Source organism: Mus musculus, chromosome 6 (assembly GCF_000001635.26).
Source record: "Mus musculus strain C57BL/6J chromosome 6, GRCm38.p6 C57BL/6J".
NCBI lineage: Eukaryota > Metazoa > Chordata > Mammalia > Rodentia > Muridae > Mus > Mus musculus.
The window spans coordinates 39,166,392-39,184,364 of record NC_000072.6 but is presented as its reverse complement, the minus strand read 5'-3'; the positions used below and the strand labels follow the sequence as shown (position 1 = coordinate 39,184,364).

The 17,973-nt window shown below is 37.8% G+C and overlaps 1 protein-coding gene across 1 annotated transcript in view; it reads left to right on the top strand.

The window, feature by feature from the left end:
• Kdm7a (lysine (K)-specific demethylase 7A) overlaps positions 1 to 17,973 on the top strand; it is a 70,154-nt gene that overhangs the window by 22,409 nt on the left and 29,772 nt on the right. Inside the window, exons 2-8 of the mRNA NM_001033430.4 lie at positions 2,752 to 2,837; positions 8,885 to 9,002; positions 10,927 to 11,087; positions 13,455 to 13,596; positions 14,055 to 14,241; positions 15,262 to 15,424; positions 17,611 to 17,698. Of these exons, the coding sequence (NP_001028602.2) occupies positions 2,752 to 2,837; positions 8,885 to 9,002; positions 10,927 to 11,087; positions 13,455 to 13,596; positions 14,055 to 14,241; positions 15,262 to 15,424; positions 17,611 to 17,698 (945 nt within the window). The remainder of the gene's footprint in view (positions 1 to 2,751; positions 2,838 to 8,884; positions 9,003 to 10,926; positions 11,088 to 13,454; positions 13,597 to 14,054; positions 14,242 to 15,261; positions 15,425 to 17,610; positions 17,699 to 17,973) is intronic.

The window sequence follows — 17,973 nt, the reverse complement described above, 5'->3', positions numbered from 1 at the left end:
GGTGGGTGTACACTGGTGTACACCGTATGTGCTTTGTTCCTATTTGTTCTGACCACGTAGCTTTCCTCTCAGTGACGCACAGAGGAGATAATTAAATTCTGGGTATAATATCTCTGCTCAGTATCTTCATTGGAATGTCCTTTACTCTGACTTATATTTGCCCTTTATTATAACATTGTAGTGAATTAGTGGACAGAAATTACTTTAATATGGCCAAAATGACCAGTTTCTCTTTTTATAGGTGCTACTTGTTTTAAGATGAACTTTCTACCACAAAACCATACTTTCAGTATTATTCTGTATACTTTTTGTACTTAGGTTGATAATCTTATTAAAGTTTTTTTCCTTTTTTTTTCTGTTTTTTGAGAATAGGGCATCACTGTCTAAACCAGACTGACTTCAAATTCACAGAAATCCATCTGCCTTTGTCTCTCAAGTGCTGGGATTAAAGATGTGTACTGTCATGCTAGGCAACGATAATTCATTTTTACATTGTAAAACCATACCTGGTTTTTTCCATGCAAATAAATGAGATGTATTTTAGAATGTTTCATTGAAAAGTCTGTCCTGCTTGTTTGCTCTGCAGTGACCCTTCTACATACCCTTATGCATAAGTGTCCCTGTGTATATGGATCTGCACTTGGGGAACCCTGACACATCTATTTTGAATGGTCTTTAAGATAAATGTTCAGCTATAGTAGAACTTTTGTTTTTCCTTCTATGAATACTTGGCTATTTTGCATACTCTTGGCCTTTTTCATTTCCACATTTGTTTTAGAATCATCTTGTTTCAGGTTCCATATTCTTTGATTGGGTTTAAATTGAAATTTATCAGTCATTTTCAGAAGAATTTAACTTTTAAAAAGATTTATTTATGTGTAGAAGAAAATTTATTTTTGGGAATCAAACTCTGGTGTTCTGAAGAGCATTAGTGGTCTTAACTGCTGAGACATCTCTCCAGCCCTGATGGTTTCCTTTTTAATTCCATGCAGTAGCATTTGTCAGCTCTTGGGCTTTTGCATGCATGTATGCATGCACACACACACACACACACACACACACATACTACATGTATGCAGGTGCCTACAGGTAGGGAGAGGACATTGGACTCCCTGAAGGTGGTGTTTGAAATGGTTGTGAGCTACCGTGTGGTGCTGGGAACTGAATGAGGGGCCAGAGCCAGAGCAGCGGTGCACTGACTTAAATGTTGAGCTGGCCCTCCATCTCAGTGTATTTTAAATTTGCATCTTCCATGGATATTGAATAGTTTTCAAATATTTATGCCTGTTTATATTTCTTTTGAGAACTCTATTGAGTTCTTGGTATTTAACTTTGAGAGCTCTTTATAGATTTTAGATATTGATTGCCTGTTGTATATATAGTTGGCAAAGATTTTTTTTCTCATTTTACAGGCTGTTTCTTTGCTCTGCTGATTGTTTCTTTTTTAAAAAAGTATTTATTTTTATGTGCATGTATATATGTGTGCCATGTATGTGTGTGGTGCTCACAGAGATTGGAAGAGGGCACAGGTCCCCTGGAACTGGTGCTTCAAATGGTTTTAAGCTGCCATGTGGGTCCTGGGAATCAGACATGGGTCTTCTAGAAGAGCATCAGTGATCTGCTCAGACATCCTCCAGCCCTGATTCTTTCCTTTTTAATTTCATGCAATAACATTTGTCAGTTCTTGAGATTATTTTCTGTGCTATTAGAAGCCTTTTCAAAAAAGTCTTTGCTTGTGTCTGTTTCTAGTGATATATAATTTTTTTTTCTCCAACAGTGTCAAATTCTAAGTCTTAAAATAAGATCTTTGCCGGGCGGTGGTGGCGCACGCCTTTAATCCCAGCACTTGGGAGGCAGAGGCAGGTGGATTTCTGAGTTCCAGGACAGCCTGGTCTACAAAGTGAGTTCCAGGACAGCCAGGGCTACACAGAGAAACCCTGTCTCGAAAAACAAAAAACAAACAACAACAACAACAAAAAAACCCCAAACCAAACAAAAACAAAAAAATAAGATCTTTAGTCCATTTTGAAGTGAATTTTATGTTGTATAACCAATGCCAGATAAGTGCTGGCTAGGGATCTAGTTTTATGCTCGGGAATGTCTAGTTTTCCCAGCAGCATTACTGTTACTGTGGCTCTGTAGTGTGAGCTGAGATTAGGGATTATTAGGACAGTCACAGCATTACTCTTTTCTGGTTTGGATTGTTTTTATGTTTTCATATTATTTTAGGATTGCTTTTCTAGTTCTGTGTAGAATGTAACCGAAAGTTTGATGGAACTTGTTGTGTTCTTGGTAATGCTTTTGAAGTGTATGCGCTTAGGTCAGTAATGCCAGTCTTCCTCTTTCAAGCACACTCATTTAAGGACGCAAATTCTGCAATCTACAAGTTACACTGTGTAGTACATTCATTGTTAAGATGAAAATAATGTTCAGAATCTCATTATGACTACCTTCTGACTCTTCTGATTGGCAGTAATTTCAGAACATGACATTTACATAGTGCTTGAGGGTTTTAGTCTTAGAATTGCATTATTTGTGATTCTCTACTGCTCCTGAAAGTGAATTGCTTCCTGTACATTTGGATGTATTCTCCCCCATAATTATTAGCAAGTGTGTGGAGGGAGGTGATAATAACATTTATTCTTGTGTTTCAGATTTTCTATTTGAGTTATTGTACATTTCTTAGCTCAAGTCCAATCATAACTAAGTAAAGCGTTTCCATTCATGCTTGCTTTTCTTGTCTTGTCTTAGCTGTGTTGGCGTGGAAGAGCATCATGCTGTGGACATTGACCTGTACCACTGCCCGGACTGTGCAGCTCTACACGGCTCTTCCTTAAGTAAGTACTAAATGCTTACAGAAAAAGCTGGAAACTTAGCATGTGTAAGATGGTGTTTTCATGATACTCTAATAATGTCATAATACCTCCTAAGAACTTTAGAAAAGATTTAAAAAAATACTTAGACTATATTTCTTGTCTGAAAAAATAATTAATAATTTGAGAAAATCTGTTTATGTAGCCCATACTGGCCCTAAACACATTCTCATTCTCTCTCTCTCTCTCTCTCTCTCTCTCTCGTGTGTGTGTGTGTGTGTGTGTGTGTGTGTAGTTTTTCAAGACAGTTTCTTTGTGTAGCCTTGGCTGTCCTGGAAACTCACTCTAGACTAGGCTAGCCTCAAACTCAGAGAGGTCCACCTGTCTCTGCCTCCTAAGTGCTAGGTAAGCCATTGAATACTTAAATATGCCACAAGAACAAGGGAGAAATATACTAACATTTTTAATTGCTTGTGTAAAGCTTCCAAACTTAAGTACATCTTTTCAGTTTACAAAGCATGTCAAAGAAAAGCTTTCTGATTTCAGGAACTTAGCATGGCTGATGTTGTACTGGACTAAATTGAGATGTCATTGTACAGTTGTGAGAGAAAATAGTTAAAAGGCTTTGAAGTAGAGTTATTTCTTTACAAATTTTTTACTGCAAAATATAATTTTTGTGTTCAGAAAATTAAAGGAAAACTGTAGACTTTGTTATCTTAAAACTAGGAGGGCTAGAGTGCAACCATTAAAGGCTAAAGCTCAGACTTTAATTTCCAGCACCCAATGGGCTGGAGATGGCTCAGTGATTAAGAGCACTGACTGCTCTTCCAGAGGTCCTGAGTTCAATTCCCAGCAACCACATAGTGGCTCACAACCATCTGTAATAAGATCTGATGCCCTCTACTGGTATGTCGAAGAGAGCAATGGTGTACTCATATACATAAAAGAAAGAAAGAATTCTTAAAAAAAAAAAAGAATTAAAAAAAATTTCCAGCACCCAAATCATCAAAGCCTGTCTCCCCAGCTTCCCTTTCTAGTACTTGGAAGGCAGAGGCAGGCACATCTATGTGAGTTCAAGGACAGCCTGGTCTTACTAGGAGTTACAGGCCAGCCCAGGGCTGCATAGTGAGACTCTTGTCTCAAAAACATACAAAACGAAAAGGAATCTTTGACTGAGGATACTTAGATAAACTATGGGTAGGATGTAGGTAATCTACAGCCTCTTATTTTTGAATATGGAGTTTGCCTCATATAGAAATTTTGTTATATGAAAAGAGATTTAGTAACAATTAGACTGATCGTTTTAAGAAATAATAATTTTCTTAATCTCTTTATAAGAGACCTAGGAATTTAAGCTGTAGAAATACAAATGAATAGTTTATGTCAAATATAAGTGATCTGTTTTTTTAATATACAATATAAACCTTTAATTTAATGCACCTTGTAGGATTGTTTACATGAATCTTACTTGTAGCAAGTGCTTGTAGCACTGATGTATGTTGTATATAAGTTTTGGTCAAGAATAAGTTGGGAAGAAGTAAATAACACGTTATTATTTCAGTGGAACAGAACTAAATTTTATATTAGTTTTTGGTGTAAAATTCAATTATCTATCCCCCAAATGAAGTGATATGAATTTTACTTATATGAAGTACTGAGTTACTAAGGGGCAGTACTACTCAAGGGTTACACTCTATTTTTCCTATATGATGTCATCTTTTAGAAATTCTAGCACACTTGCTAAATTGATTACACAGGCCATAATGGATCACAACTTGCACTTTGAATAAAGATGTTTTAGAGAGATGTTTGCCTATTAGTTGGCCCTTAAAGTCCCTCTTCTCTTTGAAGATCTTCATACCAGACATTGTCCATCTTCTGGGCAAACATCCAACTTTGAGTACTCAGAGGGAATATGACCAAGATGTAGTCATCTGTTTTGTCTCGATTTAAGGGTCACCCTCTCCCCCACTTCTCCCTCCACTTCAACTTGGGTAATTTCTTTTAATTCCTTCCCTCTGCTATTAAATGTTTCTCGATATCTAGGGTTTCTTGTTCCTGTCAGAATATCACAGATGTCTTTATTATAGATACAATTGAGACATTATAATATACAATCAGGTGAATGAGACTATACTTTCCAGTTGTTAAGAACCTTATTTTAAAGCAGAAAGCTGCTCAGCATTTGAATATATATTCTGTGTACTCCTCAGGCACACGCAGCCGAGGCAGACATTTGCTCCCCTTACCCTGTGACTACTACTTTACTGTGACAATAGTTTACTATTCCTTCAGTGCTTCCTCTAAAATAAAATTCAGTCAGCTGTTGTAGTGGCAATTTTATATTTCAAGCTTGTTGGCCAAATAGGACAAATGCATGTTTCTCTTACTCTATAGGTCAGCATATTAAAGGAAATTAATAGTATTTTAGCAGGCTATTATAGGCTGGGTGCTACAGTGAATAAGTATTTGACCTGTGTTACCTCCTTCAATATGTGCAACAATATTTTATGAGATACAAGGTAAATTATCTAATTAAATCTTGTATAGTTACTTGTCAGAGCTGTAGTTTGGACCATAGCTATCAAGGCATAAACTGAGTACACCTTATTGATCAATGTGCTCTACAAAGATTAAAAGGAGCATCTAGCTGGGCATGGTGGCATATGCCTTTAACCCCAGCACTTGGGAGGCAGAGGCAGGTGGATCTCTGTACAAGAGCATCCTGGTCTGCATGGTGAGTTCAAGGAATGCCAATAGTATGTTAGAGAGACTCTGTCTCAAATGGGGGGGGCAATATCATAGTTCACTTAGCAAACAGACAGCTTTTGTATTGTTTTGTTTTTTAAATGATGATATCTGAGGAGCACACAGCCTTGAGCTAAGTCACTACCTGTATGGTAGGAATGTAAAGCATCTCTGAAACATCTTTATTCAAAGTGCAAGCTGTGATCCAGTATGGTCCGTGTAATCTTTTTAGCAAGTGTGCTAGGACTTCTAAAATTATGCCCACTTTCCTTGAGGCAGTTCTACAATGTATAAGTATCCTTAAAATAATGCTGTTTGTGTTAGTTTGTTGTTGTTGTTGTTGCTGTGATGAAATTCTATGACCAAGGCAGCTTATAAAAGAAGGATTTAATTGGGTTTATGGACCTAGAGGGTTAGAGTTTGTTACGACAGAGAGAAGGCGTGGCCATGGTGGCGGGTGACTGGAACAGCCGCTGAGCTCATATTTCTATCTACAAGCAGGAGGCACAGAGAGTGTACTGGGAATGGTGGGAGGCTTGACACCTCAAGCTGGTCACCAGTGACACACCTCCAACAGGACCATACCGTCTAATCCATCCCAGACAGCCACCAACTGGGGACCAACTATTTAAATATATGAGCCACTGGGGGCTATTTTCAGTCAAATCACCAGTTTCTTCTAGCATTTCTGGAAATGTAACTTGAGGAATTAATCACAGAAACAGATTTATACTTGACTATTAACCACAATGTTATATGAAGAAAGATTAAGAACAAATGATGTGCTTGTCTTAATTATTTTTGTTGCTCTGATGAAACACTATGACCAAGGCAACGTAAGTTTTTAATTTTAATTTTAAACTTAAGTGTTTAATTTGACTTATAGATTCAAAGGGGTTAGAGCCCATAATGACAGAACAAAGGAACAGCTGAGGGCTCACATCTTGACAAACCATGAGGCAGAGCGAGTAAATTGCAGACTCTTCTGGAACCTCAAAGCTTGCCCCTCAGTGACACAGCTCATCCAACAAGGCCATTCTTTTCCCCCACAGTTTTTTTTTTTTTAACGTTTTATTGATTCTTTGTGAAGTTTTACATCATTCCCCCCAATCCCACTCCTCTCCCCATCCCTTCTTAGCTGCCATCCACACCTGCAACTTCCCCCCTCAATGAAAACAAAAAATAAAAATAAAAAAAGAGAAAAACAAAGCAGAACAAACCCATCTTGCGTTGGAAGCTGCAGCGTGTCACACTATTCCTTTTGCCCAAACAGCTTCACTTGCAAATGTCCATTGCCATGAGTCATTGGTCTGGTTTGAAGCCTCTGGCTTTTGCTACACTATCAATACTGGATCCTCAACTGGAACTCTTCTTGTATATTCTCTGTTGTCATAGAGATCCTACAGCTTTGGATCTGCAGGACTGGTCCCTTCGTATACTCCAGCAGTTCAAGATGGGGTAGATGTTGGGGTGGGCCAACTCAGAGCCCTGGATCTGGGTCTGGGTGGAAACTGAGATGGTCAGCCTGCCAGCTCTCCTGTGCCCATGCCAGCTCTTCCACTTTGCCCAGATGAGGAGCAAGGCCAGCTCTCCTTCACTCAGCCCATACTGCCTGCCCCTAGGGCCAGCTCTAGTGTGCTGCCCCGGTGAGTTGTGGCCCACTCTCCCAAATGCTGCAGCAAGTGAGGGGTGGGGCCAAAGGCAACACTTACTAATCCCTACAAGCAGTCCACTAACTCGTGACTAAGTATTCAAATATATTAGCTTCTGGGAGTCATTCTCATTCAAACCACCATTGTGCTTAAGAAGAAAAAAAATATAATTAAAACATGGCACATCTACATATTAAAGTTGTTTGCTGTTTCTAATTTGCTTTTGAACATGTGATAGGGAAAAATGTTCATAAAACAAGAAAATAATCAGTATAAAAACATGTGATACCAGATGAAAATAAAAGTTTTATGTCTGTGTATAATAGAGGAAAACCTACAATAAGATGCTCTTGAATTGTAGGACTGGTTTTAAAGATTTGTTTTTACTTCTGTGTGTGGTTTGTGTGTGTGTGTCTGTATTCTTATGTGCACATGTATGGGTGCCTGAGGAGACCAGGAGAGGACATCAGAGATATACCTGATGTAGGTATATCTGATGTAGGTGGAGGGAACTGAATTCTAATGCTCTGTAAGAGCAGTAAGTTTTCTTAACTGCTGAGCCATCTCTCTAGCCATTGTATGAATGGTTTCAAATGAGAAAAAAATGACACACAAAGGATATCTTAGTGGAATTTCTTATGCAGATTCAACTGTAATTCAAAAGTTTTCTTGCATTTTTAAGTGGGGTGGAGTAGGACTTAGATTTTCTTTATTGAAGATCTAGTCACAGAAAGTTACTTGGGAGTTTTTAGACTCTTACATATAAATAACCCTGATTTCTACATCAGTTGGGCATGTCTGTGACTGTTACTAGATGTGTATTCAGGGTTAGGTTCTTGGTAAGGGAAGCATTTGAAATAACTTACAGCATGCAAGAAGTCCAGAGTTTGTTCCCAGTGTTTCATAAATTGTGGTTATGTGCCCACCATGCCTTGCTTTAATTATGTCTTGGTGAGCTCTTCTCTGTTCTTTGTGTCAGTATATATGTGCAATATGGATACTAAATCTTTACATAAAAGAGAATGGTGCTATGCTGTTAGAATAGATTTTTGATGTGTGATCAAATGTCTTATCCTGAGTAGATGGTTTGGAAGATGTGGTTAATCATAGTATGATTTGATGTTGTTGGTTTTTTGTTTTTTGTTTAAAGAATTATTTATTTATTTTATGTATGAGTATACTGTAGCTGTCTTCAGACACACCAGAAGAGGGCATCGGATCCCATTACAGATGACTGTGAGCCACCATGTGGTTGCTGGGAATTGAACTCAGGACCTCTGGAAGAGCAGTCAGTGAGTGCTCTTACTCGCTGAGCCATCTCTCCAGCCTAACTTGATGTTTTAATAAAAGTTAATTTTAAATAATTAGTATAGTGTGGTTAAATGTGAGTAAATAAAAAACTTAATTTGCTGCTTTAAAGTCTTTGATTTAATTTTTAAGTTATTTTGAATGAAATGATCAGGCTTTTAAAAACCCTCAGTTAGTTATAATTACAGCATTAGCTTTGGTAAAATTTTCTTTTGTGGGCTGGAAATGCATTAAAACACTTGAGTGTTTCCATTGTGCCTACAGTTGTTAACTTCTGATTATGTAGACTATAACAATTAGACAGTACATAATATTGCCAGTTAGCAAACATGTTTCTTTTTTTCTGACTTTCTGTAAATTCAGTGAAGAAGAGGAGGAACTGGCACAGGCATGACTACACAGAAGTGGATGATGGCTCCAAACCTGTTCAAGCTGGAACTAGGGCCTTTGTTAAAGAACTACGTTCTCGAGTCTTCCCAAGGTATGGAGTCTTGTTTTGGCTTAAACAATGTTTAACAGCATTGGCTGATACAGTGGCATTATCTAAAGTGGTCTTTTCAAATTTCCATGGCACCATGCCATTGGTGTCAGCTGTCTACTTTTTTTCTGTAAAGGAAATAAAAAAATAATAGGACATTCCAGGGGATAGGAGTAACTAAGGTTAGATTCGTGCAACTTCTGCTATATGTATGCACACTGTAAAACTACTCATCCCCAGGACTTGAAACATACTAATTTGGAGCAGTTCTAAGTTTCTGATTCCTTCTGATAATGCAACTGCTGTTTTTGTTCTGACCTTTTCCTGTTTTGCGTCTGTTTTTCTCAGATCATTGTATTGGCTGTCCGGGCCTGGGGCCCACCAGCAGCATCCATGGTCCTTGCTTAGCTCTGATGGCGTCAGGACTGAGCTCTTTTATTCTGAAAAATAATGGACTATATCTGAGTTGTCTACGCTAAACGAGAGTCAGAAAGCATTAGAAAGCATTTAATCACGCTAAGTCAGATCATTTCCCACTGCTGCCTGACACCTATTTAAAGAGATAATGCTTAATAGGCTTTTATACAAGATCATATCTTAGCTTGTTAAAGAGAGGAAGCACAATTTAAATTTAAATCACAGTATCACGTTCAGCCTATTACGGAATTTTCTTTCAGGTTTTGCAATAAAAACCCTGCTATTTTTCCTCTGTCTTTATGATTTCTCTGCTCTGTTCACCACCTTAAACAGAATCATGATGAAAAACCATCCACCTTCCACATTTGCCTCCCTCAGGTTGGGTGAGGCAAAACAAACAAACAAACACCCCCACAAAACAGTGTGTCCAGGTGATTTTTGTTGAATTAAGAGTCTTGTTCTTGGGCCAAGATTGGTGGCTGCCTTTAATCCCAGCACTTAGGAGGTAGATATAGGTAAGTTTGAGGCCAGCCTGGTCTACAGAGTTCCAGGACAATCACAACTGCTACAGAGAAACCCTATCTTGGGTGGTGGTGGTGGTGGTGGTGGTGGTGGGATTCTGTTCTCAAGCTATCAGTTACCAGTTTGCTTGTTTTTCTTTTTACTGGACAATGCTTTATTTTATTTTGTTTTATTTCTTTTTATTTCACACAACCATAGATTTTTAGTCTGGGTCTATTTACAGGTCTCAGATGTTTTGTATTCTCCCCAAAACCATCTGCAAATTAGAGTCTGTGTGGGCGGACATTTTTTCAGGGAGAGGAACTATGGCTTTTACTTATTTCAAAGATTTGTGACCTCCAAAACTAGCATTAAGATCCTTAGTAATTCATATGGCTCTTCTGCCAAGGTAAACCCAGATGAGAGTAGGTTACAAATAGGATCACAAATATCGAAACTATTATTGCTGTTAATTAAAAGGCTCCTTTTAACTAACTCCATAAGCTTTTGATTATTTAAATCATAGCAAAATAATTATTGAATTAAACATAGTTGATATAATGTATACAGGGTATATAAAATAAATTGAGTAGGTTTTCATAATTTCCTATGTAAGGCATAATGTAAGTCTTTCAAGATATTTTTCTACTTCAAAACATTTATGTTTGTGTGTATGTGAGTAATTTAAAATGTGGTTGTGTTATGATGGTATTACGCAGTTTACTTTTGTGATATATATCATAGGTACCTTTTTATATGAATGCATAATTTGCCTCACTCTGTTATATTACATCTAACACTTTCCATTCCTATATGAGCTATTGTTTTATTAATTAAACTTGAATTTTACTTTAAGAGTTCTGTGAAAGGTTTAAGGAGGAGAATCAGATTGAGAGCCACTGAAACCGATGCTTCCACCTTCCTTCCTCTGAGCTAACTTATTACCTAATAGGACTTTTATAAACTGCTTATCCACAAAAGTGACATTTCATTCTTAATGTTTTCTTAGTGCCGATGAAATCATTGTAAAGATGCATGGCAGTCAGCTGACACAAAGATATCTGGAGAAACATGGATTTGATGTCCCTATTATGGTCCCTAAATTAGATGACCTTGGACTCAGGCTCCCTTCACCTGCTTTTTCAGTGATGGATGTGGAACGTTATGTAGGTACGAACTTGGTTCCTCTAAGTACTTGCAAAAACATGAAAACTACTAGTCTTAACAGTTTTGTCGTGGGATGGAAAATATCAGCTCTGCATGCTGGATGCATCGTAAGGTCAGAAGTGCTTCTGTTGAAAACAATTCTGTAGACCTACAATGGTCAGAAAAGAACGAAGCATTTTATCTATGCTTACTCTGTCCGCCTTCTCCTACTGCTCTCTGAGTAGTTAAATTGATATTCCTGTAGGGAAAACCATTACTGAAGGGTAGCCATAGATTCCAAGACGTGAGAAACTGGAAAGGCTCTAAGGTATCTGTAGAATTGGGGTATAAATTCCCAGCTTGGTAGTAGTCTTCTGGATCCTGCTTCTTGACCTCTTTTAGAGTAGAGGCTATAAAACAATACGATTGAATTCAAACATGTAGTTATGTTAATGACTGGTGAATATTTCCATTTAATGATACCTGAACTGACTTGTAATTTAGAGACTCAAGAAAGTAAGAAACTAGGTAAAAATTAGATTGCCATATCCTTGAGATTTTTAATTCCTTTCATTTATGCTCACTGTAAGGTTTATAGAGTTAACCATATGTATATGCCATTTGGTAACAAAAAAATAGGTGTTATTTGAGAATCAGAACCCAAAGCCACCTTGTCTCAAAATTGTGGATTCACTACTACCTCTTGTCTCCTCAGCATGTTATATTGAAGAAGCTGTCCCTTTATTCATTTTCACTAATAATTGTTTCACTTAGAAAAATTCAGCTAAATGCCCTGACTTCAGCATTCATCTAAATTTAAATATATGATAAACTAGGAAATAAGGCTTAGATTTAATTGAAACCTAACTGCCTATAAGTAAATCTAGTTATTTAATTATAGGAAAAGTTGTTCAAACTACTTTATCCACTAACTTTTTTTCATACTTTTTCCTTATTTATTATTGGATATTTTATTTATTTACATTTCATATGATATCCCCTTTCCCGATTTCCCCTCTGGGTACCCCCTATCCCATAACCCTCCCCCTGCTTTTATGAGGGTGCTCCCCTACCCACCCACCCACTCCTGCCTCCCTGCCCTGGCATTTCCCTACACTGGGGCATTGAGCCTTGATCAGCAATCAACAGATGGGACCTCATAAAATTGCAAAACTTCTGTAAGGCAAAGGACACTGTCAGTAGGGCAAAACGGCAACCAACAGATTGGAAAGAGATCTTTACTAACCCTACATCCAATAGAGGTCTAATATCCAATGTATACAAAGAACTCAAAAAGTTAGACTCCAGAGAAACAAATAACACTATTAAAAATGGGGTACAGAGCTAAACAAAGAATTGTCAACTGAGGAGTACGGAATGGCTGAGAAAAGCACATAAAGAAATGTTCAGCATCCTTAGTCATCAGGGAAATGCAAATCAAAACAACCTGAGATTCCATCTCACACCAGTCAGAATGGCTAAGATCAAAAACTCAGATGACAGCAGATGCTGGTGAGGATAGGGAGAAAGAGGAACACTCCTCCATTGCTGGTGGGATTGCAAGCTGGTACAACCACTCTGGAAATCAGTCTGGTGGTTCCTCAGAAAATAGAACATAGTACTATCGACTAACTTGTAGCACTGCAAAGCTCTTCAGTTAAAATAACAGTAGTACAACTATTATGTTTTATATGAAGATAACGGGATCTGTGGCAATATTACTAGTCTATATGAAGTTACACTGACATAAGAATGGAACACTTATGTTCTATTTCAGATTGGTTAACTCTTGCCATATTTTGCATCTGAACTCCTTCTGTAATCCCTTGTAAAGGGGTTTTGTTTCCTAGGGTGGTGCCTCAGAGGTCTGCAAGCATCATCTTACAGTTTTATAGGGAACACTGTAAGGTGATCACAACTCAGAAATGTGAGCATCCAAGACTACACTAATATGAATTGGCTTTTGCTTGATGACCACAGACTCTTCAGGGAGAATATTAGAAGACACAACCAGTGAAGCAAAAATTATTTGTCCTGATGAACTTGTTTACAGATCCCTCAGTGCCCTCCTTTTAAAACTTAGTCTCTCCAGCATTGTAGAAACTAAAGGGAAATGCCAGTCTTCTTTTTTATGCATGAGGAGACTGAGACCCAGGAAACAGTGGACAGTGTTCATATCCCAATTTACTGTTTTTGCTTGTTTGTTTTTGTCATTTTAAGCTACCCACAAGAAATCACTGACACTTAGAAGGCTTATATATAATACATTGGTTTTACAGTCAGTGTTACTTCTATGTAGTTTTATAATTGACTTAATTAGCATACTATGCAAATATGATTTATCTATGCAATTTCTAAGGCCAATAGTAAGATTGTAATTTTTTTCTGCAGGTGGTGACAAAGTGATAGATGTTATTGATGTGGCAAGGCAGGCGGACAGCAAAATGACACTTCACAATTATGTTAAATACTTCATGAATCCTGACAGACCAAAAGTGCTAAATGTGATCAGCCTTGAATTTTCGGATACAAAGTGAGTATCTCTGGACAGTTTGCTTGAGAAGTCTGAATTTTAGCTAAATGTAATTTAATGATATTTTAGTAAGAAACATAATTGTGACTTTTATAGTTATCCTTTGGAAGCAGTGTTCCAAATTTTGCTTTGCCAGGCTTATGAAATATTTAGAATCAAGATGTAGCTGGATATAGTGGCACATACCTTTAATCTTAGCACTCAGGATACAGAGACAGGTGGATCTCTGAGAGTTCAAGGCCAGCCTGGTTCCAGAACAGAGCTACATAATGAAACCATGTCTCCATGACGATGACAACAATGACGAACAACAACATAAAATTTACTTTAAATGCTTAAGTTTTATTAATCTTGAGTTCCATTTAATTGTTTGGTTTAGGTGACATGGGAAGAATTATTTTAAGAAGTCTTTAATTTGTATTATGTTCCTATGTATATATGTCTTTTTCTTTTTTAAGAATGTCTGAATTGGTGGAGGTTCCTGATATAGCCAGAAAACTTTCATGGGTGGAAAATTACTGGCCAGATGATTCAGTCTTCCCCAAGCCCTTTGTCCAGAAATACTGCTTAATGGGAGTTCAAGATAGCTATACAGATTTCCACATTGACTTTGGTGGGACTTCAGTCTGGTACCATGTCCTTTGGGTAAGAGTAGGGTATTTCTTATTAACAAAAACAAGCCATATTTTTCTGGTGGAACATTCATTTGTTTTATGTAACACTTGTAAACATTTAAATATCTTTCTGCTTCTTAAACATTTTCTGCCTTGGTACTCTTTCTTTCTTTCTTTCTTTCTTTCTTTCTTTCTTTCTTTCTTTCTTTCTTTCTTTCTTTCTTTTTAAATTTCAGGTAATAGAAAAGTCATTGAGTTCTTTACTTAGATACCTGTTTTGCCTGTATATTTTAAGTTGGTTTCTGTTAGCCTTTTGTCTCTCTCTCCCTCACCACCCACCCCCTTGTCCTTAGTCAATTTGCATTAATCTCTGAGCCAAATGAGAAGGAAGGAGCAAAATTACAGTGATAATTGCTTCTGGCCTTAGGATGAGAGTGAGACAAGTTGGATAAACCACAAATGTCTATAAAATGACTAAAACTTTTGGTTTTTATTTGTTCTCTTTATCTAGAACTACATTGCCTAATAAACATTTGGCTTATGTGGCTAGATTTAAATAATTAAAATTTAATATAATTAAAAATTGAGTTGTTCATTCCCAGTAGTTACATTACACATAGCTAATGACTTATGTACTGGAGACAACACACTTAAAAAGCAACAACATTCCATCACCATTGAATCTACCTATAAGTTATCAATAAAATCTTTATGGTGCTGAGGGTGAATTTTGAGAGCTGATTATGCTCTGACCGGAGCTTGTTAACATAATTCTGTTTGTGGCTCTTTATCTAATCTTTATCTTCCTTTCTTACAGTGCTTCCTTTGACAGAATTATTGACTCTTATCAGTTGGGGGTGGGAGGAGTTTTAGTTGCTCTGAACTTGCTGATTAGGGAGGAATTAGCTGCTGATCAGATATGTGGCTTTTTTTTTTTAACTTAAAATCTTATTGAATTTAATTTAGATCCTTTGATTGGGAAATTGTACCAATGTAGGCCATCCTGAGATTGGCTTTTCCTTTTCAAAGTAGTATGATTACTTCCTTCTAGGGTGAGAAGATTTTTTATTTGATAAAGCCAACAAATGAAAATTTGGCACTCTATGAATCTTGGAGTTCATCTGTGACCCAGAGTGAGGTGTTCTTTGGAGATAAAGTAGATAAATGCTACAAATGTGTGGTAAAGCAGGGACATACTTTGTTTGTTCCTACAGGTAAGGTTTTAATCTCATCTCCTACTTCCCATGGTTGATTGTTGAGGGTTGGGCTCATTCAAGGCTATCCCTGTAGCCCAGATGCAAGGAAAATGAACCAGGAACATGCTTGGCAGAGCCAGTATAGCCCGGATTAGAGCCTTGGAAGCTTTGTCCTGAGGCCCTCATGTATTGAAAAGAAACAAAGTTCCCTGTCTAAATCCAGCTTGCATGGCAGAGCCAGTAATGGCCTGGGGCTGGGACTTTGTGGGAGCTGCTTTGGATCCTGAGAACCTGACTCTTCCTACCTTACAGGGCTAGAGTTATCAGTCCCAAGGCCACTGTGTGCTCTGTCTGCAAAGCTCTTGAGATACCCTATGTTCCCCTTTTGCAACATTGTTTGATTAGTTTCTAATTTGATTAGTGCTAACTTAGTTCCATTGTATGATAGTTGTTGCTGTCCTGTTTCTGCTCTGGAAATAGTATGCATAAGATGTTGTACTTCTTAATAAGCTTTCTTGGCATAAGACAGAAGTTGTGCAAGACCCCTGTCTTATTTACCCTCTCATCTTCTGGCCACCTTCTACTTAGGACCCTGTTACTAAAGAACCACCTCTGGTCTAGATCAGAGATAGAGAGTCACATGGAGTCAGCTTGAAATTAAAACCAACTTTGGCTTTGATATATTCAGAATGTGGCTTTTATGTCCTTATATAAGAAAGACTAGGAATCTTTTCTCTGAATCTGTTTGTTCATTTGAGGACTTGATCACCATCCTATTAAATAGTTCAATTTAATGACTTTTAATAGATTAGTATGATCACACAACCATCAACGTTATCTAAGTGGAGAATGGTTTCATTGTGTTCAAAAGAAACCGAATACCTTTTCACAGACACTATCATTCTCTACTTCCTTGACCCACTGGCAACTACTACTATACTTTGCATGTTTGCCTATTTTGACAATTAATATGTTTCAAACCTTTTGTGTCTAGTCTCTTCCCTCTGTCTACTTTTCTATCTCTTCCGTTCTGTTTTTTGTTGGTTTGTTTGTTCCGTTGGTTGGTTAGTTTTTGGAGAGAGGGTCTCATATAGCCCAGGCTGGCCTGGAACTTACTGTGTAGCTGAAACTGTCTTGCCTCTCCTGAATGCTGAAGTTATAGGCATGTGCTATCATGCTCAGCTGTGAGATATTTCCTAGGCTCATCCATGCCATAGAACAACAATCTTTTTTTGGTATAACTATTCCTTTGCAGGATATACCATAGTTTGTTTATTCTACTCATTAGTTGATGAACATTTGAGTTGTTTCCACTTTTGTGACTTTAGTTTTTTGAACTTTTATGTATAGAGATGTTTTTGTTTCATTTCTTTGGTGTGTATACCAAATAAAATGGTTTTGTTGTATTATTTACCTGTGCTTAATTCTTTGAAGAACTACCGAGCTTCTCTGTACTTTATTCCTCAAGTATTGATAGTGGTGGTTGGCAGTGTGGACAAATATGCAGGGTATAGACTCTCCGGGCCAGTGGTTTTTTTTGAGACAGGGTTTCTCTGTATAGCCTTGACTGTCCTGGAACTCATTCTGTAGGCCAGGCTGGCCTTGAACTCAGTAATCCACCTGCTGCCTCTGCCTCCCAAATGCTGGGATTAAAGGCATGTGCCACCACTGCCCAGCTGGGCCAGCATTTTTGAGAGCCGTGTTCTTCTGGCTTGGATGACCTAATGGCCCTAGGGTTTATAAGGCTATCAAAACACCTAGAACCCTAGAACTATTAGGTCATCCAAGCCAGAACACTGTTCTCAAAAACGTTGGCCCAGTGAGTCTATAGCCTGCATATTCATTCACACTGCCAACTAATATTACCAATACTTGAGCTATAAAGTACAAAGAAGTTTGGTAGTTCCTCAAATGGAAAATGTGTTCTCTTAATTCAAATCAGATTTGACTAGCCTCAGAATAAAATCTTACATTGTAAAGGTGATTGTTTTTAAATTAGAAAAAAATTTAGACTTAGCACAAAACCTAGCATATTTTTGGCCTTTAATAAGTACGTAAATGAGTCAATCAGTAATAGTAATCACCAGCTTCTCTATTGCCAGGGTATGAAGTTAATTGACATTGGTTTTCAAGTTATTTACTTCACAGGTAGATAACATCTGTTCAGTTCAGAGGTTGGAACATCACTGCTTGGTGTGTTTCAGGGTGGATCCATGCTGTGCTCACTTCTCAGGACTGTATGGCTTTTGGAGGGAACTTTCTGCACAACCTCAACATTGGCATGCAGCTCAGGTCTGTATCATCCATACTCACAGGATCTTTTGTTTCTAATTAGAACATTTATGCTTGTCATAAAAAAGTACAATACGCCGGGCGTGGTGCTACACGCCTTTAATCCCGGCCTTTGGGAGGCAGAAGCAGATGAATTTCTGAGTTCGAGGCCAGCCTGGTCTACAGAGTAAGTTCCAGGACAGCCAGGGCTACACAGAGAAACCCTGTCTCGAAAAAAAAGTACAATACATTTTGAGATTCTGTGGAGATAGGCCTTGAAGAATAATTAGGAATGG